The following is a 23,589-nucleotide window of genomic DNA, read 5'->3' as shown; positions in this document are numbered from 1 at the left end:
ACACTAAAGCATCACCATCTACGTGTGTGGCATTTACTGTGCAGTAAATATGTCTACTGTGCAGTTAGCTAGTACCTGTAAATATAGATATTAAATTAACTGCAGGGTACTGCTCGTGTAGATGCTGACTGGAAGCAAATTTGCTCCCTGTCAGCCACACTAGCAGAGAGCCACAGGGGATGGGGGAAGTTCTCTGTCCCCAGTCCTGGCCCTGCTCAGCTCCCAGCTCCCCACAGGAGCCAGGAGTGGAGCAGCACTGAGACTGGGGAGCTCTCTGCTTCCCCACTCAGCCAGGGGCAGTTGTCTTGGGAGTTGTCCTGCTTGTGGGGCAGCTGCCAGGGAGCCCCCTGCCAGGGGAGGATTCCCTGCCCAGCAGGAAGCTGGCTAGGACTTGCCCTGCTACTGGGGCAGCTGCCAGAGATCCCCTAGTTGGGCTAGGATTCCTATATTGCATTAATAGCATATGAAGACGTGCCCCATATCTCTGTTTGCATTGATGGAGTATTCTGTGCAAGTATACATGGATTTTCTTCTCCCATAGCTTGTAAATTTGATGCCCCTGCCATGGCAGATGCATGCTCTTTTGAACTTTGTCTCTGATTGCTGTCCCTAAACTGATGCTAACCAGATTGCATCTAATTGATTTACAGATTGCATCTAATTGAGTCTCCAACTAAAACATCTTAAACATTCTGTCTTTCCCAAAACTTCAGCCTAGCAGAGCAGCATTTACACTAAGCTGTGGCTGTCCTGAGCTGACCCCACTGCGATTTAGGAGAGTAACACTGCCAAGTTGAGACAAAATAGTCAGCAGACTACCACCCCCGTGGCCTGAAACCCCAGGAGCCAGGAGATATCTTCATTCTTTATGGGAACCCTGCCCACAGGAAATCTGGCAGTAAATTGTGTATATAAATAGCTCTCTGGGTGCTGATTTGAACTTGAAACGTGCTGCTAGGGTGCCGCGTGTTTGTGGACCCTGGCCTAGCCGTGATGGCTCCTGCTGAACTGCCATGTAGCACGCTGGTCTCCGAGATGTGTGATGCTTCCTAAATCTGACATCCAGGTAGCAGTAGTGCATGCCTCTTGCTGTGCGCCATCTCCAGCTTTGAAATGGTGAAGGCAGTCACTCAGTGAATTACCATAGGCAGGCCAGAATCCTATAGTCACAGCCTGGGTCTTCAGGCCAAGGGTTGAGGCAGTATCAGGACAGGAGGTAGATCAGAGCCAGTAGGTCCAAACAGACTATGGTGAGGCTGGGATCCAGCTGGAGCAAGGCAGAGGCCCAAGGAGCACACATGCAAGCAATATTGCTGGGACAAGTTGCACAGGAAGTAAGAGGGGTTTTATAGCCCCCCCACCCTTTCCCCTTGGGCTCACAGTGTCTATACGTTCCTTCTGGTCACCTGACTCCTCATCAGTATCCTTATGGGAGGGACAAGACTGGGCTGGGGCGGGTGTCTGACCAGTTGCCTAGTGGGATTTAAAGGCTTAAGCTATGCCTATTGGCTTGCGTGCTCCAGATTCAAATCCCAGTGGTCCGAACACTTCGTTCTTTCGTGTCACGTTAGAGATGCTGCAGCATTGTGAGCAATGAGTTCATGTTGCATGATTCCAAGGGAGGTGCGCTTTTGAGAACTGCAGCTGCCAGAGCTGAGTATTTATAATTAAAAATGTTCAGTTCAGAACAGTATTTCTTCCAGTACAGGTTTCCCTCAATTTATGCGGGTTCTTTATGTGTGAATTTGCTCTCATATGATGAGCATATTTAGACCCATCATTCATAATATGCGAGGTAAATTCACCCTTATGCGATCACCATAGATGCCCCCCTGCCCAACAGGTAAGTCTGTGCGCAGAGGAGAAAGGGCCATGGACCCACTCACCCCAGCCCTGGGAGCAGCTGACACCAGCTGCCTGCACCAGGGCACGACACAGCCCAGGAGCAGAGGTGAGTGGGGACAGGCGAAGCATGGTGCAGGCAGCTGGCACCGGTCAGTCCCGGGGCCGCTGCAGCCGGGGCTGGGGTGAGTGCCACTCTGTTCCCTCTGCTTTGCTACCTTGTGCAACCCCAGGAGCGGCACCCCTCCCCCTGCCCCTTCCCTAGTCCCAACCTCCCTCCCTCCCTCCCTCACCACCATGGAACCTATCCCTATTTGTTGCATTGTAAAGTGGGTTCGCTTTATGCAAGTTTGAATGCATGTACAGCATAAATCGATGGAAACCTGTACTTTGTAGAAGCAAAATGGGGTAGGTCACATTGTAATTCACACCTGGTTCATCATCAGGGCTTGAAATCAACTGATCTAACAAGAATTATGAGTAGCAGCTGTACTAAAATCTAAAACCCTACTCCAACTGCAGGGTTTTTACCATTTAATTAAAGGGTGTTGGGAATTTAAATTAACATTCATAAAGCTTTTGGAGAGCTCTATATAGGAGATGATTATATTGTTACAAAGTTCTGCTGCATATTTAATCTTCTTAAATAAAAAAATGTAATCCAATTTTTTCATAGCTACTAGGCCCTTCATCAAATTCCCCCTTTAAACTAAACCCATTGAGGGTTACTCGTGCAGTTTCAACGTAGCAAGGAGGCACAGACGCTTTCTAGCAAATCAAAGGGTTAGTAACAAAGAGCCCTTAAAGGACATCAAGTTGTAATAGGAAATCAGACAGGATAATAGGGGCCAACTGTGTTCACTGTTACACATATATAAATCCCAGAGCCTTATACTTGAAACTGGAGTGACAGCATGTAGAATTTGACTTCTCATCAGACAGAGAGGTTGGTTTATCCCCCTGCCAACTACAGAAACGTAGCATCAGACCCCTCATGCTCTGGGTTGGATCTTGCAGGTAAGGAGTGGATACAAAGTGTTACCAGAGTCACCAATCCTGAGAAGCCAGTTGGGACACTATTTTTGTTGTTGCTTTTAGAAGAGAAATGACGTTCAGCACAAGAGAGGAAGAAAGGGTCAGGGATGCTGCCAGCCCCTGGATGTTCTGACCAGTGGAAGGTGTCTTGTTCATGAAGAGCCTGAGTCCAGTGACTCCTGTGTGTGTCAGTCGCATCACAGTGACAAGCATGCCGGCTGTTGGAAGGTCCTTCATCTTGTGAGTTGTGTTTTGATCAAAACTCTGCCAGTTGTGGTCTGGTGCTGGTCAACTTAAGGGGCCTCATCCTGGCTGCAACTGCCTCGCTGAGGGCTTCATTCATAGTGGTGGGTCATTGCCCCTTGCTGTAGAAAAGTTATTGCAGAAAATTTGCTTCTCTTGGGGAGCTTCGTATTAACTCCAGTTTATAGTGGATGACAACTGATGGGCATCACTGCATAAATATGTTCCAGGTCTCTTCTCCAGCTTTGACTGGTGGTCTTTGGAAAGTATCTGACCTTGGGAATAGTCTGGCTGCTCCAGTAAAATAGATTAGCTCTCAGACAGCTGTTACCATTTGACTTTAACCCCCAGGGTCCCCTAACACCCTCATCTCAATTTTCTAAAAGCTCCTCCATGCCTCTTAGGTGTACAGTGACTAGGTTCCTGCCTCCTGCACACCTCTTCTAACAGCATAGAGGAAAAAGTAGCAGTGACATGCGTGACTCGTGGTGTAGCACAAAAGTTGACAGCTGTTCATCCTTTGATCATACAGTCCACAGACTCTTCTCTGACAACCCCTCAGTAAGACACAAGGACTTGCTTTATGGATTCAAATTCTGATGTGCATCGGGTTCAACCTCAGCCTCAAGAGAGTCCTCATTCCTCCCAGAATCCCCTGGGGTTCAGCTAAGCCTCAGGCTTGCTATAAGCAATATGCATGCAATTCTGTCTCTTGAGAGACTCAAATTTTCCTAGAAGACATCAAAAGCTTTTCAGCAAGGTGGGGGCATGGACATGGTGAATCACATCCACTGTCAACATAATAGAAGAGCGTAGCTGTGCTAGGCTGGTGGAGGATAGATCATGGAGGAGCCTTCTCTGGCATCTGTAGCCACACCTGGAAGGCAGAAGCAGAAACTGCTGAAACTTAGGGGCAGTCCAGGGAGGGCTGCTCTTGCTAAGCTCTATTTTTAGAGAATCGTAGAAAATGAGGGTTGAGAGGTACCTCAGGAGGTCACATCTAGTCCAATTCTCTGCTCAAAGCAGGACCATCACCAACTAGATTGTTCCAGCCAAGGCTTTGTCTAGTTGGGTCTTAAAAAGCTCCAAGGATGGAGATTCCACCACTTGTCTGGGTAACCTGCTCTAGTGCTTCACCACCCTCCTAGTAACAAAATTCTTCCTAATATCTAACCTAAACTTCCCTTGCTGCAACTTGAGACTGTTGTCATCTGTCACCACTGAGGACAGTCCGGCTCTGTCTTCTTTTGAAACCCTCTGCAGGTAGCTGAAGGCTGCTAATTAAATCCCCTCTCAGTCTTCTCTTCAGACTAAATACGCCAAGTTCAGTCAGCTTCTCCTCATCAGTCATGTCCCCCAGCCCCCAAACTATTTTTGTTGCCCTCCACTGGACTCTTTCCAGTTTGTCCACCACATCCTTTCTGTAGTGGGGGCCCAAAACTGAACACAGCACTCCAGATGTGGCCTTACCAGTGCTGAATAGAGGGGGATAATCACTTCTCTGGACCTACTGGCAATACACCTACCAATGCAGCCCAGGATGCCATTAGCCTTCTCGGCAACAAGGGCACACTGCTGGCTCATATTCAGCTTATTGTCCACTGTAACCCCCAGGTCCTTGTCTGCAGAGCTGCTGCCCAGCCAGTCAGCCCCCAATCTATACTGGTGCATGGGATTGCTCCATCCTAAGTGCAGGACTTTGCACTTGTTGAACCTCATAAGATTTCTTTTGGCCTAATCATCCAATTTGTCTAGGTCACTCCAAATCCTATCCCTACCCTCTAGCATATTTACTACTCCCTCCACCTTGGTGTCATCTGCAGACTTGCTGAGGGTGCATGCTATGCCATCTTCCAGGTCGTTGATGAAGACATTGAACAAAACCGGCCCCAGGACCAACCCCTGGGGCACTCCACTTGATACCAGCTGCCAATTAGACTTTGAGCCATTGATTACTACTCTTTGAGTCTGATGCTCCAGTCAATTTTCTGTCCACCTTACCGTCCATTCATCCAGCCCGTACTTCCTTAGCTTGCCTGTGAGAATGTTGTGGGAGATCGTATTGAAAGCCTTGCTAAAATCAAGGTATACCATGTCTAATGATTTCCTCACATCCACAGAGTCGGTCATTTCGTATTTTCCAGGGACTGAGGTGAGGCTGACTGGTTTGTAGTTCCCTAGATCCTCCTTTTTCCCTTTCTTAAATGTGGGCACCATGTTTGCCCTTTTCCAATGATCCGGGACCTCTCCTGATCACCATGAGTTTTCAAAGATGATGGCCAGTGGCTCTGCAGTCGCATCAATCAACTCCCTCAGCACCCTTGGTTGCATCCCATCTGGCCCCATGGACCTGTACACATCCAACTTTTCTAAACAGCCCCTACCTGTTCTTTCACCACTGAGGGCTGCTCGCCTCCTCCTCAAACCATGCTCCCTGGTGCAGTAGTCTGGGAGCTGACCTTGCCTGTGAAGAGTGAAGTGAAAAAGGCATTGAGCACTTCATCCTTTTCTGCATCCTCTATCGCAAGGTTGCCTCCCCCTTTCAGTAAGGGATCCACACTTTCCCTGATCCTCCTCTTGCTACCAACATACTTGTAGAAACCCTTCTCGTTACCCTGTTAACATCACTTGCTAGCTGCAACTCCAGTTGCGCTTTGTCCTTCCTGACTTCATCCCTGCATGCCTGAGCAATGCTCTTATTCTCCTCCCTAGTCATGTGTCCAAGTTTCCACTTCTTGTAAGCTTCCTTTTTGTGATTTTGTTTACTAAAGGGTTCCCTGTTAAGCCAAGCTGGTCTTCTGCCTTATTTGCTAGTCTTCCTGCACATCGGGATGGTTTGTTCCTGCACTCTCAGTAAGGTTTCTTTAAAGTACAACTAGCTTCCCTGGACTCCTCTCCCTCTCAGACTGGCTTCCCAAGGGATCCTGTCCATGAGTTCCCTGAGCGAGTCGAAGTCTGCTTTGCTGAAATCCAGGGTCCTTACTCTGCTGCTCACCATCCTTCCTTTTCTCAGGATGCTAAATGCTAGAGTTCATGATTCACCCATTCACATTAAAAAATGATTTTTTTTTTGCTGCAGTTCCCAGTTTTCAGTAAGATTCAATAAGAATTCAAGGTGAATTACCAGTTCTCAAAAAGAGACCCACGTCAAGCACCCATGACTGTATCCAAAGCATTTAGTAGCTTTCCAGCAGTCTGACCACAGCAGCAAGGAGCTCCAGTGCTGCTGCTTGCACAAGAATCCTATTTTTTTCCCATGTTTGTAAATTTTCAAGCCATGAGAACACTTGCTAGCTCAGCGACTGTGAAAACTAACATTGTTATAATGCAGTCAAACTATCCTCAACTGGGAGGGTGAAACGATGAGGGGGCTTCTTAAGAAAAGAATGAAAAAAGTGCAGCTTTGACGTACTCTATCCATCAAGTGCATTTCCTTTCTCTCCCTCCAGTTGTTTTTATTCTGTTTAATGCACAAAAAAATGACATTAAGTCTGTTACTTTTACTGTTACAAAGTAAAGGAAGAATATAATCCTGGCAGAGACTGTTCTGCCCCTTGTGATCATTATAATGTGAACATAGACTGTTTCCTACACAACACAGTTTTCTGCACTATTACATCCTCAGTTGTGGCATCCAGTAATAATTTGTTTCTTATAAAGTTACCACCAGGGAGAGTCTAAGTTTATTGATTTCTTTTATGATAACTTCTCCTCTCTCCAATTCCCTTCTCTGCATTATTCATTTGGTTACCACCCAGGTCTGTTAACATAAATAAAAGAGAGATTTCCTGTTTGGAGACATACATTTGTTACTGGAATATTTCCAGCTGTTTCTCAAAGAAACATACTTGGGGTTGTACTAACAGTGTGGCAATTCCTCAGTGCTTAGAAGTCATGGTGTAGGGACTTCCAAACGTCCTCTGACAGACTTATTTACTTATGATTTATTGTTTGACTGCCCCCAGGCAAGAGTGTCTCATTTATAACTTACAAGCGACCTGTTTTCAGACTGGCCAAATAAAGTCCCGTTTTTGCTTTCTGAATACCAGTTGTGCTTTAAAGAATGCACATAAGCCACACTTTTACCTCTGCAGATGTGTTTGTGGATGGAATTTACTTTCTGCTCTGAAAATTAGTACCTTGCCAGCCTAACAATCATGTTACCCTAACCAGATAGAAAATGTAAACTGAATGTGAGCCAGCAGTGTGCCCTTGTTGCCAAGAAGGCTAACGGCATCCTGGGCTGCATTGGTAGGTGTGTTGCCAGTAGGTCCAGAGAAGTGATTATCCCCCTCTATTCAGCACTGGTAAGGCCACATCTGGAGTGCTGTGTTCAGTTTTGGGCCCCCACTACAGAAAGGATGTGGTGGACAAACTGGAAAGAGTCCAGTGGAGGGCAACAAAAATAGTTTGGGGGCTGGGGGACATGACTGATGAGGAGAAGCTGACTGAACTTGGCGTATTTAGTCTGAAGAGAAGACTGAGAGGGGATTTAATTAGCAGCCTTCAGCTACCTGCAGAGGGTTTCAAAAGAAGACAGAGCCGGACTGTCCTCAGTGGTGACAGATGACAACAGTCTCAAGTTGCAGCAAGGGAAGTTTAGGTTAGATATTAGGAAGAATTTTGTTACTAGGAGGGTGGTGAAGCACTAGAGCGGGTTACCCAGACAAGTGGTGGAATCTCCATCCTTGGAGCTTTTTAAGACCCAACTAGACAAAGCCTTGGCTGGAACGATCTAGTTGGTGATGGTCCTGCTTTGAGCAGAGAATTGGACTAGATGTGACCTCCTGAGGTACCTCTCAACCCTCATTTTCTACGATTCTCTAAAAATAGAGCTTAGCAAGAGCAGCCCTCCCTGGACTGCCCCTAAGTTTCAGCAGTTTCTGCTTCTGCCTTCCAGGTGTGGCTACAGATGCCAGAGAAGGCTCCTCCATGATCTATCCTCCACCAGCCTAGCACATTATATCTCTCTTCTATTATGTTGACAGTGGATGTGATTCACCATGTATGTATTTCCGTGTTTGAATCGCTCCTCCATTAGCAAGGCAGGATGATCCACTGGTAAGCGCACTGTCTTAAAACTTAGCAACTTGAAGTTGGGTCTTCTGCTTTGAATTTCAAAGCCATGAAGTTTGAGGTAAGGGACAGAGGGTAGCATTTAGGTCTGGGGCTTATCTCTAGCAGAAACCAAGGAAAAAGAACTGCAATTTATTCCTTAGGCTAGAAATAAACCTCACCAAATGAAGTGGATCAGTTGGGCAGGATGTGTTCTCAAAACAGGACGTGTCCTGGCACAGCTGACACACTCAATTGGGCAAAATACACACAGTTCACTGAACTTTCAGGACAAGAGGCAACAAGTTCCTTGCCTCCAGGATGTGTCTCTGGAACTGTGCAACCCCAAATTCCCCTTTTCCACAGATGTGCCCTGGAGATTGCTGGGGTACATCTCTGGAAAGTGAGGACAAATTTTATGGCAGCCCAAAGGCAACAAAAAGTGAGCTCTGTTTCCACTTGTCGTTACTCAGGCAGGATGTGGCGTGTAGTCCATTGAATCTGACTGGCATGTCCCTTAAGATCCCTTGCACCACACGCCCCCCTGCACCATGGCTGAGAATCGGGCAGAGCAGGTACTTCAGCTGCGTGCTCTCACTGCCCGGCGGCTGGTCCTCGTTTGGGGTTGTCCTCTTCCTCTTCGTTTGTGAAAAATTTCAGAAGGCCTCTGTCTCCAAGCAAAAGTGTTAAGAGCTTGACAGCTTTTCATGAAACAACATTCTTGTTTTCCAGCCGTGTCTCCTCCCCAGCTATAGGGACAGAAAAATTAACCTAATTAGTTGGTGGAACTCATTGCTGCCTCAGCCCAGAGAGGCCACAAGAGCTTGTAAGGGCTTGGAAAAGTATGAAATGGTTACAGATGAACGACACTGCAAGAGGCACACTGGGAACAAAAAATGTTTCTCTGCACTGCATATTTGCAGTGTAGGCTCAAAATGTGATACCTAGAAATCCTGGTATAACCCCCTCCTTCTGCCCTGCCTCTGAAAAAAGCAGGGCGAGAAATGGTCTGGGCCTGTGCCCTGAGGGAACCAGAGGCCGAGGTCCTCCAAAAAGATGCTCTGGTAGCCAGCCAAAGCGTTTCCATGGCTGCCCCTTGCCCCAGTGCTTCACCACACTGCCTCTGCTCTGGCATGTGCATAATTCAAACTGGCTCTTTTTGAGACTTAATAAAAAGTATTAGCTGGACTTAACTGCAGTGAGAGGGTCCTTCAGGAGTAACACTTAATACCTGCACATCTCTGCACCCCGGGCTGGGAGCAGCAGTGTTGCTGCAGGAACATGGCAGTTTTTTCCCCACACAAATGTCCTGACTTACACTGAGCTGTGTGGAACAGCTCCTAAGGCGCAGTTGCTCACACCCTCGCATTCACACTCGCACACACATACACACACTCTCTCCCTCATACACATATCCCCCACATGCATGCACACTAGGGTGGCACCACAGAGGACAGTCCGGTTGTCCTCTTGATATGAAACCAGACCCCTTTATGTCCTCTATTTTTCTCTTGAAGAGAAATGTGCTCACCTCTGCAGTGGAGAAGGGGGGAGACCCCCCCCCATGGGAGCAGGTTTTCTGGCTCCTGATGTAGCCATGCAGCTCCCCCACGCAGACTTTTTCTCTTGAAGAGAAAAACAGAGGACATAAAGGCATCAGGTTTCATATCAATAGCGGACCGAGTAGCAGAAAACCACAATGTCCGCTATGATGGCCGCCCTAGCGCACACACGCATGGGTGTCCTCACTTCCACTTTCTCATGGAAAGGACTTGGTTGCTGTACTTAGCATGGGATTATGTGTCCCTTAGGTACTTCAGAGCCATAGGAGAACGGCAGCTCCATCAGTCCTCCTCAAACTCTTCTCAGTGGAGAAGCATGAAGACCTCTCTGATCAGCAGCATTTCCAATGCCAGAGCCAAAAGCCAACCATCTCCTCAGCTTCCAGCAAGGTAGGAAGGTTGCAATCCATGCCTACAGTCCCTGGGGGGTACAAGTAATACTCTGTAACACCCACACATATACACACGGGGTTGTGTATTCTGTGTTTATGCCTATTTTGATACGGGCAAGATGGCCCCTGTTGCTCTGGCCATGTGCTCAGCATGTGGCAAGCTGGGGCCTGGATCTGGGGGGAAATATGTAAAACCCTCTGGCTTCACTGACCAGGGGAAACAGAGGATGTTTTAGGCAGATTGGCTGGGAGAAAGACTGAACTGTGGCCCTCCTGGATTGGACGAGGCTTGGGTGATGACACACCGGGCATATAAGAACAACTCGGTACGATTCTGGGCATGGATGGAGCGTGCCCCTGGTGGCTGAGGGGTACGGCTGCTCTGGCGGTGGCAGGAGCACGGCATCAAGAGTGCAGTGGCAATGAGCGGGAAGCTCCCACAGATGCCACGGGCACTGTCGGTGGTGGTGTGGGGGGAGTGGCAAGTGCCGGCCAAGGGTCAGCAACCACCCGCAAGCACCACTGGCAGGGTCAGCAGCAGCCAGCGGGGATTGCTGACCACCCGCAGATGCCACTGGTAGTGTCGGCAGTGGGGTGGTGAGAGGCGCCTTTTTGCGGAGGGTGCACCCCCTGTGCATCGCCCCTGGTTCTGGGGCCCTTATTCATCTGCCTGGGGGAGCTGCACGGCTACATTGGGAGCCAAAAAACCTGCTCCCGTGGGGGGTCTCCCTTCTTCTTCACTGGAGAGGCAAGCAAACACTATTTGAAGGAAAAGCCTCAGGTAGAGAGAGAGAAAGTCTGTTTTGGAGTTTGAGGCTCCTATTTCCTCCCTCTTTCTTTCCTTTTTCTCTTAAATCGGTTAGTGCCAGGGGTGTATCCCTGAGCAAACTGCCCAGGAATGGGTGCTGGCAGTTGCTGGCTACAGGGCCTGGCCCCCTCTGTTTTGTAATTGCCTTGTCTCAGCACGGGGTACAGCTGAGACCAGATGTCCAGGGCACAGCCATAGGCCCGGGCCACCTTTTCTGCTGTTTCTACAGCTATGGTGTTTCAGCCTAGTGCATGGCTCAACCCCAGCTATATGTTCAGGCCTCTGTGCAGTATAGGCCTGGCCAGCTTTTGCTGCCCAGTTCAGGCCCAGTAAGTCAGGCCTGACCTCTCCTTTGAAGCTGTCTTGAAGTTTCTGCCCAGCAAGCTGGGATTGGGACTAGGGCTGTAGGGTGCAGCATGCTGTCTGGAGCCGTAGTTAGCCCCGCAAGGCCACTACGTGGAAGTGGGGATCGTCTACAGCATTGCAGGTAGGAATGAGGGGTCCTTGCAACACAGAAGGACCCATGCTCTCTAACAGCTTCCCATGGCCCAGCGAACCCAAGGAGCAGCTCAAAGGACTCTCCAGTGAAGCCTCTCTCCAGCCCATTGCTGAAGGGCAGGTATAGGGGTGCAAATCCCTGGAGCTGCCTTTTGGGTGAGGCCCAAGTCCCAACCTGCCTGGGCATGGGTGAAGCCTTCCCAAGAGGGTGCAATCTATGAACCATGCCTTGTAGTTGGTAGTGTTTTAAATTATATTCAGTATTTTCTTTTTGTTTTCTGTAAAAAAAAAATTGTTCTCTGTGGTTATACTTGCAAGGAGGGGGTTTTGTTTATGGAGAACACCTTAGTAATTTATTTAGTGTTTCCCAGGTGGTCTGGGTGGGGGCTTAAGCCAAGGTAAAATACACTTAGACCCCCAAAACTGAACCCAGCCCTTGTTGCTGCAGACTGGTGCCTGGCAGAAAGGTTACATGTTAAGTCCAGTTCCAAGTGAGTGCCAGCTGCCTGCCTGGGGCTTCTTGCCTCACCCAGATATAATAGTGCTGTGCAAGCAGAGGAGCTGGTGCTTTTCAAAGTGACCACAGAATACAAACCATTCCCATGGATTTCAGTGGGAGGGACTTGTGTACCAAGGCAGGCCATAGCTTAGGGATTTCTGTGCTACATTACCATGGACCCCAACTTGTGTACTTCAAGATTGCAGTCTGGGTCATAAGAACAAATTCTGCCTGGCTGTGAGGTTGGAGTGGATGGGAGAGACATCCTGACTGTTTCAAAATAGTCCACGTTTTCCTGGCTGCAATGGTTACCCCATTCTACTGACAGCTCCGCAGGGAAACCGCTCAGAGAAGTGCCCTCCAGCTCTGCAGAGGAGGTGGCCTGCAGGAATCATGAGGGTGGGGAAAGTGGGTTTGAAACCTTCCCACTATTAATCAACCAAAGAGGGTTCCAAGTTCCTCCAAAACACTTTCTTAAGATCCACAATATTTTGTAAAACTTGATGATTAGGGACCCATTTAAAAGCAAATGGCCTTAAACTACTAGCAAACCAAGCATTAGATAAAGGAAAAATTTACACTTCAAATAAGTGAAGCATTTTGGCTTTGGATCAAAACCTAGTTAGGTTCAATATTATCAGTTTTATAGTGAGTCATTTTTTATACATAGGCAATTTTATATTTCTCTTATAAAATTTGCATGAGAACGTTATGTAACCGGGACAACGAGCAGGAAGCAGACTTGATTTTTTTTTTTTAAATTCACAAAAAGTTATCATCTCCAAGCAAAGTCCCACAAAGCTCTTCTCTCACCCTGAAGATGGTACTTGTTTTTATTTATTCACAGTCCAGTTACATTTAATTACACACTGAAAAAGAGTAAGCAGATACTCTTATTGCTTTTCCCCATATTGCCAAGGAGACCGGCACAAACAAACAGTTCCCTATATCTTTGTCATAACCATGCATTAATAATCCTAAAGCTGCAGCGCTGGAGTCATGTGATTATATCAGATTTAATCCGGCTCCAACGTCCCCCGTCCCTGTGTTCTGGGATATTCTGAAAACAAAGTTAAGAAAAGAGGCAGGACACTTCATGCCACATCAGATCCTTTCAGTCTCCCTGAATCTCCTGTGTCCACAGTATTTTTCCTTATACTTGCAATTAGAATGTGATTAGTTGTTAAATAGAATTAATGCTCATTAAGCTAATTATGATTAGTACAGCTAGGATTTTAGCTCAGTTCCACAGATTTGCAGCAAGGAGATCCAAAGAGTAGAAGAGCAAATTTTAAAAGCTGTTTCTTGTCTGAGAGTATCTTCAGCATTGGTCACCAATGTCAGGTGCATCGCATCTTGATGATAGCTGCTCTCCATCCAGGAGCTCCACCTGTTGCAGTTTCCCCATTAGAAGCATGCAAGGAGAGATGAAACAGGCTACAGGGACCACTTTAGGAAGCCTTAGCAGCAAAATCTATTGGAACTAACTGAAAGCCACTAAGATTCATTTGGCAGTAACCACAGATGTAAGGGTAGGGCCAGGTGAAAGGCCATCAAATCTATCAGTTACTAGTCTGAGGAAAGTAGATACGGAAAGGTAGCAACTATTAGCAGAACCAGGTCCCAGATGGGTGATTCATCATGTCTGCCACACACCAATCCATCTACATCTAGTTCCAATGGGAGAGATCTAAACAGAAGAATCTAGTTACAGGTCTGCGGATTATATGGACATGAAGATACCAGAAAGGTTGCACAAGGAACGAACAACTGTGCCATAATTGGAGCTGAATGGGATAACTGTAAGTGAATTTGCCAAGTGGAACTATGGTGGTCACCAGGGTTTGAATGACACTTCGACTGTTGGGGGTGTGGATCTGTGGCGGTGGCAGCTGAAAGCCAGAAGGAGTGGCCACCCTACCACCACGGCCTGAGCTGCTTAGAGAGGCACTGGGAGGCCCGGGACTCTCATCTCTTATGCGGGGCTCTTGGCTTTTATGGGAGGGCTCAACCCCGTCCCCCCAAGCCCACCTGTATTTCAAACCAGGCTAATCACTGGATCTGGAGGAGATACCTTCAAGAGAAAGGAAGAAAAAGATCTCTTCGGTGGTGCCTGCTTGGGTCCGTATACCTGAGAAGAGAGGCAGAACAGAGGTAATGTCACTTTCCTCCAAAGGGCTCTGTGCCCGATGTTGGAGCTGCATTGGTTCTAGTCTCCAGACTTAAACTCTGCTCCTGGACGTGGAGCCTTCAGACATCCTTATCCTTCTGGCTCTGAAAGGGGATCAAAATGACGTGATTGCCTAATTGTCAGTGGGCTTCATGGCCATTCTCCTAAAGATCAGCGACAGCTCCAGTCCGTCCAGGTTCATTCTGTCACCCACATCCAGGGTGATTTCACTGGCTGCGTCTACATGAGATGCCGACTGCACAGTTGTTACTGTGCAGTCATTTAATACTTGTATAAACAAGTACTAAATGACTGTTCAGTAACCAGACTTACTGCAGAATAGCATCGTTGAACAATTTTTAGGTGACACTGACTCTCCAATAGCTCATTACTACTGTGCAATAGTGTCACGTCACGCTTCCTGCCATGTGATGCTACTACACAGTACTAATAAGCTACTGCACAGTCAGTGTCTCTTGTAGACATGGCCACTGTGTATGGGGAGGAGGAAGAATTATATATCTGCAGTCAACAGCCAGAGACAGAACAACAGACAGACTCGTCTCCTGATAAGCATGTGGGGATAACTTCTATTTCTTCTCCCTCAGAAGATGCTCTACAATGTCATAAAAGACCCAGTATCTGTGTAACTTTTAGCACAAAGCATGAAGCCAATACCTGAGCCCTTAGTAAAGTGAGAGATAGATAGATAGATATGATCTGAATGACCCTAGTATCAGAACGGGATGAAGGGACTATATTTATTTCTTATTAAAAAAAAAATCATAATGAGGGCCAGGCGCCATTACTTCAGACAATGTCTAGATGGGTGGAACAGGATGTCCAGAAAGTTCATCCCCTCAAGGTATTCAGTGATTTTATTTAGGTGCAGTGGTTGCATTGTTTGCTTCTTTTAGGCATGTTCTGCTTCAGGAGCTCAGTGCAATCTGGAGCTCTGCATGTACTTTCACAAAGCACTATGCTTTAGCTCTGGTAAACAGAGCTGGCACCCTGTTCAGCAGAGCTGGTCTTCAGTCACTGTTTAATTAGGTCACAGAGTCTTTCCTCCAGGGTTAGGGCACCCATTCCTGTGAACAGAATTCCACTTTCAAGCAACTAACTTTCATTTACCTCCTCCTGTCTATACTAATAATAACTCATCACCATTTTAGTTTAGAAAAAGATCTTGATCTCATTTGCATTAGAGTAACTCTGTTGACGTCAGTGGAGTTGCTCTCGATTTACAGCATCCTAACTAGTATCAGAATCTGGCCTTTAGAATGTAACCTCCTTGGGGCAAGGATTGGGGCCAAATTCTGATCTACTTTACGGTGTAAAACCATAATTTCACAAAAGCCAGTGGAGTCATTTAAGATTTTCATTGGTGACAGTGAGAGCAGAATCTGGCTTCATGTGTTTCATTTTGTTTGTTAGGCCCTATTCGCATTTATAGCCCTGGATAGGTGAACAATGATCATCTTTTCCAGGCTTTTGGTGTCAGAGAAGTAGAGCTGGATGCTTGGTGACGGTTGTATAGCTTCATAGCAGGTTAAATTATGCTAATAATTGTTCTGCACCTGAGCCTATGGACCATTTCAGCGCTATGACCTTGGACTTCTATCAAGTCAGTCATGTGTCACATGCCAAAGCAAAGATGCTGCTTTTGTTCTCCAGACATAACCTCAAAGATGCACTTACTGCCAAGATTGACTCCATGATGGCTAGCAAAGAAACAAACTTGTTGAGAACACTTGCAACATTCAAACATTCTCAGTAGTAACACACACACAGTAGTGCCAGGGAAGAGAAGTGGTGTCATTTAGCAGCTCTAGAAAAGCTTCCTAAGAAGTGGTTTTGTTTCGACTAGCAGTCCTTGGGGAATGATAGCAAGCATGACACAAAAAATTAAAGGAACGAGTCAGAAATATCACAGGAGAAATTAGAGGTGCACCGATACATCAGTCCCATATCAGATCAGCACCGATATAAGGCAAATTAACAGTATTGGCAACCAGGGTTTTTTTTGGCAGATGCGGCCAGTAATGTCACTGATAAATGCCTAGTGCATGTGCACAGCATGCAGGTGGCCAGGAGCGCAGCCCAGCAGTGTGGAGAACAGCCAGGTCCTGCTGGTAAGTCTGTTGTGAGGAAAGGAGTGGGGAGAGGGGGCAGATTGAGGCCCCAGTGGTGAAGGAGCAGGGCTGGGGTAGGGGCAGGCACTGCCTAGCCGAGGCAGGGTGTGGGGGGGCACAAGATGGAGCCACAAGCAGCTTCTCTGGGGGTGGGGGATGCTCTTGCTGCTACACGCAACCTGGGAGGGCATGGGAGGCATGTGCCTGTGGATCTGTGCACTAAGTAAGGGTGGACTGCCGCTGTGGGTTGGGGCCAGGGGTGGTGCTGGGCTCTTCCCAGCAGGGGGGCTGGCCCGGGGCTGTGCTCAGGGCGGGTGGCAGTGTCACTGGGAGGGGGGCTATGGTGAATTTTTTTCTGGGGTGGCTGCAGCCCCCGTAACCTCTCTCCCAGTACCACCGCTGTCCGCCCAGAGTGCAACCCGTTCAAGCCCCTGCTGGGAAGAGCTAAGCACCACCCCAGCCTGCAGGAGCAGCCTGCCCTCACCCCACACACACATGCAGGGGCACACACCCCCATGCCCTCCTAGGGTGCATGTAGGGGCGCAAGCCACCACCCTCTCCCTGCAATCCCTGAACGAGCTGCTTGTAGCTCCATCCTGCACTCTGCCCCACTGTGGAGTGCCTGCCCCTGCCCCAGCCCCACTCCCTCCCTCACCACGGGGGGCCTCAGTCTATGCACCCCCACACCCCTTCCCTTGCCCCTTCCCCCACAACAAACTTACCAGCTGGACGCCACTCTCCAAGCTGCTCAGCTGTATATCGGCAATTGGATTGGTATTGGCTGATACGGCTTGCTAAAAATCTGATATCAGTATCAGCCCAAAAAATCTTAATCAGTGCATCCCTAGAAATTACTGAAGGAGATGTTAAATAAAAAAATGGAGGCCTAGAAGAGGCTTCCACCTGAGCAGAGACTCAAATCACTGGGACCTTTAAGAGAAGAGTCAAGAAGAGACACCGTAGAGGTATATTGTTTCCTTACATAGTTTGAAGGATTCTCTTTATTTAGTAAATCTGAAGAGTGGTAGGTTTTAAAACTGAGACAAGGAACTGCCATTTTTCACAATGTAGAATGAGCCAGTGGAACTTACTATTACAGGAGAACATGATGCCAATGGCTGAGAGGATTGAAAAAAGACTGGACATTAGTCTGGGTAATGGAGATGCCTACAACGATGTTAGAGGTGGTCAAAGAAGGGCGCGTCTACATGTGCGCTTTGATGAACATTAGCCTATTTTAGTGCGCATTAAAACATCATTAGTTAATGCACATTAAAATAGACTAATGTACATTAAGCATCACTTAAAAACTGTGGGCACCTATACACGAGCACAGAGGTTGCTCCAACATGCTGGAATTCCAGGGTGCTGGATTCATTGAGTCTGATGGAGCATGGCAGTTGCTGATCAAATGAGTTTTCATTCAAGTGCCCCTGTCGCCATTTTTAAGCATGGGGATGCTGGTACACGAGACGTGGCGGTGCTTTAATTAGAATGGTTCTCACACCACCAGACTCGCCCTGGGGCTGCAGTGTAGGGCAGGCAATGTCAGGCCCCATCCTGAATCTCCAGGAAAGTCCTAAAGACTGTTCAGCTCCAGCCTTTCACAAAAAGAAATAGGGGGAGCATAAATGGCATGGACCAGCAATCCAGGGGCCCGGTCCTCATGGGTATATTTGCATAAGCAGCTCTGCCCTAGCTATGGTCCTATTACACCGTAAGGTCTTAATACAGTCCTTCTGGAGGGAGCCAGAAGTCAGTTCTGGGCAATCCTAGGATCTGATTTGAATTCCCTCTGTTCTGTACAGACAGCATTTCTCTGATATTGTTTAAAAAACAAGAACTCCATTACATTCAGTGGAAGGATTTTTAAAGGACCAGAACTGCACCTGCTTTCACTTGCCTGACTGGGAGGGGAGCCACGTGTCTTCCTGAGCACTAGCAAGAGTTTTTGGCCGTAAGGTGCCATTCTGCAGTAAGTGCCAGTCTTTGATCTCGGTGCACTCTACAAACCTTAGTGAACTTATCTGTATTATCCTCTATGAGATGGATCAGTTTTGTTGCCTCTCTTTTGCAGGTGGGGAAAGTGAAGCAGAGTAGGGGAAGTGGCTTGCCAAAGATCACCCTGGACATCAGAGGTAGGACTGAGAATACAGCCCAGATATCCTGACTCCCAGTCCTGCTTCCTAACTATCCCTCTCTCCCCTTACAGAGGGCTCACCCCAAAATATGAAAAAGATTCAGAAACTAAACCCCCCATAAAAATCAGAGCATCTTGCAAGCAACAGGAGGCAAGGGAAAATATTTGGGGCTCTCCATGTGCTTGTGTTACTCTTTTCAATGAGAATACAAAGCATCCCTAATCTTATTACAGCGTTTTCTGTAACATTACAATGTTGACATAATTATTGCAGCATTTCCCGTTAGCTATTGTATAATTGAAAACTTGCTGTGGAAAGCAATGTCAGTTTTTTTTTCTAAATGAAAGCATCCAAGAAGATCTGGGACATTGTTGTTGATTGGGGCTTTTTAACCCTTTTGTTCAAAGGCTGTATAAACACAAGGGCATTCTTCAAAATTATTCTGATGGGCCCAGATCCTGATATCTGATCCTGCAATCAGTGAAAGCCTCTGTGTCCTTTCATTGAGCTCATTGCAGGATCAAAGTGACAAGGAGACAGACAAGTCTCTCAGACATGGGGGAATTCCAGCTTAGCTCTTGATGTCAGCACTTCTCTGCCTTCCATACTCACTTGTTTGTCCCCTACTCATCCCAGCTCCTAGACGTCTGTCTGCTTCCGCATCCTGAGTGTGTGTCACCGATGTGTCAGCATCCCAGGGGTTTTCAGAACTGTCTCCATGAGTTTGGTGCCCAACGCCCTTGGCTTTCAGTGACACACAGGCATCTCAGTATTGCAAGTGGTTTAGCTTCTCCCTCCCCACCTGCATAATTCTGTCCACCCTTCAGGATTTAGTTATTCCAGCCAGCCCAGTGGGGTCTTTTGTAGCTATTCCCAGCTCTGCCACTGATTCACTGTGTGGCCTTTGCTGAGAAGCTGATTTTCACTCAGTCTTAGATTTCCCCCATTTTTGAAACAAGAAGATACTGATCCTCTGCAGAAAAGGAGCTGGGAGGCTTAACTAATATGTTCAGGGTATATTGAGATCCTCAGATGGAAGGCACTAGAGCAGATCCAAATAGTGTTAGTGCCCATGGATGCAGTAAAGATGACCAGCCACTTCCCCTGCTGTCACTTTCCATGGGTGGAAATGTCGCATGCTTTTTGCATATATAACCCATCCCTCTCCCTCACACATTCTCCTGCATTTCAACCTGTGGGTAGCAGTCCCATCTGGTCTTTATAAAGGAGATCTCTCCTGTTGGGCATTTCCTGTAGTCCAGAGGCATGTGTACAACCTGTTTTTTTTTCCATGAGCCCATGCTCTCCCTAACTCATTGGCTTGGGGAACAGAGAGACTATCTCCAAGTTCTGGTCACACAGAGTCATGTCTGTCTTAGGGCAAGGGGCCAGCCACATTTTCCTTGTGGCAGTCACGCTGCTTCGTAGGCGAAGCAGTGTGACCACGTAGGCGAGCTCCCCAGGGTAATTGTCTCTGATATGTTCTCCATAGGAGGTCTATATTGAGCAGATTCTTTTTGGTATTGGGTGGTGGAACCGGAGCGTGCTCCGTCCACTCCATGCATTGACCTGGTATCGCAGTGCTTCCAGGACCGGTGCAAAAAAACAGAAAGAAAAAAAAAAAAAAAATTTCCTTGTGGCAGTAGATCTTCCTCTGCTTGTTTTCCTTCTCAAATGCTCTAAGTGAGGAATCTGTTGGCTTCTTTGTGTAGATCAGGGTTTGGTGTCTGAAATTTAAACTCACATCATTGGCTGAACAGGAACAAACACAAGCACATCTCCCAAGTGGACAGACGGTGTGGGAAACTGAGGCACAGAGCAGGGAAATGATGTGGCCAAGGCCATGCAGTGAATTGGCAGCAGACCGGGATGATTTTGGTAGCTGACTCCTGAAGGACGGGCCAGATTCCATGGTGGGACTTGCAAAACACCTAAGCAGGTTCAGTGCTTAATGCGGGACAGAGAGGGGCTCAGCTGAGTGCTTCACCACAAACATGTACGAGACTCTTGGACAACTGGAGCAAATACTTTTTGTGACTGGGTCTCTGTGTATAGTGCCCAAGATGAACTGGGATGGCGGCAGAGCCTTCAGTCCCAGTCATCTGTTTGTCTTCAGGCTGCCAGCAGGCAGCTCGTGTAAACCTGTTACGTCACAGTAAATGATTTCAGATGGGCTAAACTGGAGATGCATCACGTTTCCCACCCATGCAGTGATCCACCCCAGCCTTTCCCCGCCTTTCTCCCGGGGAGAGGGCTACAGGCTCTTTAATAAACTAGTGATGAGTCTCACCTGCTGTGAAGAACACATGTTCAGTGAGGAGCTCATTTGCTTTCACTCAGATCCCCAGAGCTAAGAAGGGAGCGTTGCCTGTTTTTTCCTCTGGAGCATCCCTCTGCCCATGACTGCAGGGTGAGAAATGTACTGCTGGATTGGGAACAGACTGGCTGCTCTAGCAGGTATATTCCAGGGCTACCTTCTCTGGTAGCTCCCTGGGAGAAATGGGCATTTGTGAGGCCATTTCAGCACATCCCCAAGGTTGGTGGGATTTGCCCCTTGTGAGTAAAACTGGGTTAAAGCATCCCGGGTATCATGTGAGAGCCTCCAGAGTCCATGCACTAGGGCCATGCAAAATTTTGCCCAGCGTTTCATTTCAAAGCTGTTTCGATATGTTTTGAGCTCGAAACAGTGAAAGCAAAATGAAACAAAAGCCTTTGAAACAGCTCTGAAATGAAACAAGGGAACTCGAAATGTTTCAAAACCAGGCTCACTGGCTTCAGCGCCAGTCCCAGCTGGTAGCACCCAGCTCCTTTCATCCGGCAGGCAGATCAGGGGCTTGCCTGCACCCCCAGGAGGGCTGCAGGGGCTGTGCTGAAGTCCTCCCAGGGGGTGCGTGCTCCCAATCTGCCTGCCAGATGAGAGGAGCTGGGTGCTGCTGGCTGGGACCAGTGCTGGGAAGATTGGTGTTGCTGCCGGTCCCAAGCAGCAGCACCTGGTTCCTGTCATCCTGCGCACAGATCGGGGGCCTGCCAGCACCCCCGGGAGGGCTGCAGGGGCTGTGCTGGAGTCCTCTTGGGGGTGCAGACCTGCCTGGGGGTGCATGACAGGTGGCAGCATGCAGCTCCTGTCATCCCGCATGCAGAAATGGGGATTTTGTGAGGCCATTTCAGCACATTCCCAAGGTTGGTGGGATTTGAAATTTGAAACATTTCAAAACTTTCAACATGTTTTGAGCTTCCTTGTTTCATTTCAGAGCTGTTTCAAATTTTGCATGGCCCTAGTGCACGGACTCTCTGGAGGCTCTGCCCATTTCTGCGTGCGGGATGACAGGAGCTGCATGCTGCCTCCTGGGACCGGCTGCAGCACCGATCTTCCCAGTGCTGGGTGCGGGCTGTGCCCAGCACCCATCCGTCATCTGGCAGGCATATCTGGGGGCATGCACCCCTGGGAGGACTCTGGCACAGCCCCACAGTCCTCCCAGGGGTGTGGGTGAGTCCCTAATCTGCCTGCCAGATGAAAGGAGCCAGGTGCTGCCGGCTGGGACCAGAGCTGGGAAGATTGTTGCTGACTCCGGTCCCAGGCAGCAGCACCCAGCTCCTGTCATCCCATGCGCAGATCAGGGGCTTGCTGGCAGCCCCCGTACCAGGGATGAATTGGGATTATTATCTCTGTTTTATTACTCTGATAACCTTAGTCTCCCACCTCAACCATAATCACCTTCTGTATTGAAACAATGGTGGCTAATGAAGCAGCCCTTCCTACAATCTTTCTCATGCTTAGTCTCCAGGATGTCATCATTCTTAAAATTGGTGCGGCTTGATATTCCTTGCCAGGATCATTACTTGCATTATTCATGGTTGTCATTGTCTTTGCAGCTAGTAAAGTGAATGCCCTGCAGCATGATTCCATCAAATACAACTTGCAGTGGGTGAATGAAGTTGTGGGATTGTTTTATATACTAATCACTTGCATGTGCTCGCTTTCATGCAAGGATCTGGAAGGGCTTTCCAAAGCCAGGTATTCTGCCCATTATTTTACAGAGGCAGAAACTGAGGCGCAGGGACTGAGTGAAATACCAGAGCTAAGGTTTCCTGTGTAAACTTAATTCCACTCTGTTGTGAGGATGACACAGTCTTTAATTATGTGATGACAGTCCTCAGTGCTTTTGACCCTAGGTTGTAGCCAGCTTATAAGGATGGTCATGAATGGAAACTGGAACGTGCTCAGTACAGGTGGGATCTTTTGAAAATGTAGATGCTATTTTTTTAAGACTTTCTGCTGAGATTTCTTTTCAGTGGCTCTTTATGTAGTCAAATTTGAGCAGATGTCATGGGGGTGACAAAAGGCATCTCTTTGACAGCAGGGCAGCCCTTCCTTCTGCCAAACTTCAAGTCCTTGTTCCAAAGCACTGAGTTACTAAAACTTCTCAATAAAACCTGCGTTTAAGAATGTTTAACGTGTTGGGGGGGTGGGGAGGAACATATTTTCCCAGATAATCCTGTTCTCATCAACAGCTGGGCAAGCTTTGCCGAGACACTGGTGTGGGGGGAGCCAGCTTGAGGCAAACACCTGGTATGAGACATTTCAGCCTGAATGTCTGAAGATTGACAAGAGCTCTAAACAATGGAAAACAGGGTCTTATAATGGGATGAGTCAGGCCATCTTAATTACAGGCAGCTCTTTCTACATTTCTTATGATCATTTAAAAGGCAGCTGAATTCTTTTGCATGCATGCCTGTGGCCCTATCACCACAGCATCTCAAGCCCTCCGAAGAAATCCTGGGCTTATAGAGCACATACTTTGGTAGTAAAACCCTCTAATATGATAGGGAACAAAATATTCATTCTGTTCTTGTGAAAATCTGAACTCTCCATCCATGGCAAACATCTGTGAATTCAATGAATGGCTTGATCAGTAATTGGAGCTGTGAGGTGGTATCTTTACAGATAGGTGGACATCCACCCTTCACCTGCCCAGTCATGCCAGTCTAGAATTGTAGTGTACAGGCTATGGGACAAATGATACCTTTGGAGGAGGATGTGAGGAGTAGAATGGCTCACAGTAGAATGGCAGAACCTGGTGCTAGAGAGAGGTGGCACATGTACCTCTGCCCAGACCTCTGATGGCAAGGAATTATTTGTAAGCAACAGCAGTATGGAAAATTCCCTACCTCTGGAATTCTTGTATAGTCTGTTTCTGTGTTTTTATGGTTG

General features: G+C 47.7%; 1 protein-coding gene across 2 annotated transcripts in view; it reads left to right on the top strand.

Annotated features, from left to right (window-relative positions):
* The first annotated feature begins 2,608 nt into the window (after positions 1–2,608).
* The window catches only part of TMEM200B (transmembrane protein 200B), a 103,726-nt gene continuing 82,745 nt past the window's right edge, over positions 2,609–23,589 (top strand). Inside the window, exons 1-2 of one of the 2 annotated variants that reach the window (XM_090058848.1) lie at positions 2,609–3,117; positions 9,987–10,127. In XM_090058848.1, the coding sequence (XP_089914974.1) occupies positions 10,085–10,127 (43 nt within the window). In that variant the 5' untranslated portion in view covers positions 2,609–3,117; positions 9,987–10,084. Of the gene's footprint in view, positions 3,118–9,809; positions 10,128–18,313; positions 18,375–23,589 lie in introns of those variants that run through there. The other variant, XM_090058856.1, reaches the window with a different exon arrangement.

The sequence above is a fragment of the Crocodylus siamensis genome, chromosome 7 (assembly GCF_052110815.1).
Source record: "Crocodylus siamensis isolate JL-2025a chromosome 7, ASM5211081v1, whole genome shotgun sequence".
NCBI lineage: Eukaryota > Metazoa > Chordata > Crocodylia > Crocodylidae > Crocodylus > Crocodylus siamensis.
Note: the sequence above shows the minus strand (reverse complement) of the source record. Positions and strands in the feature narration are given on the sequence as shown.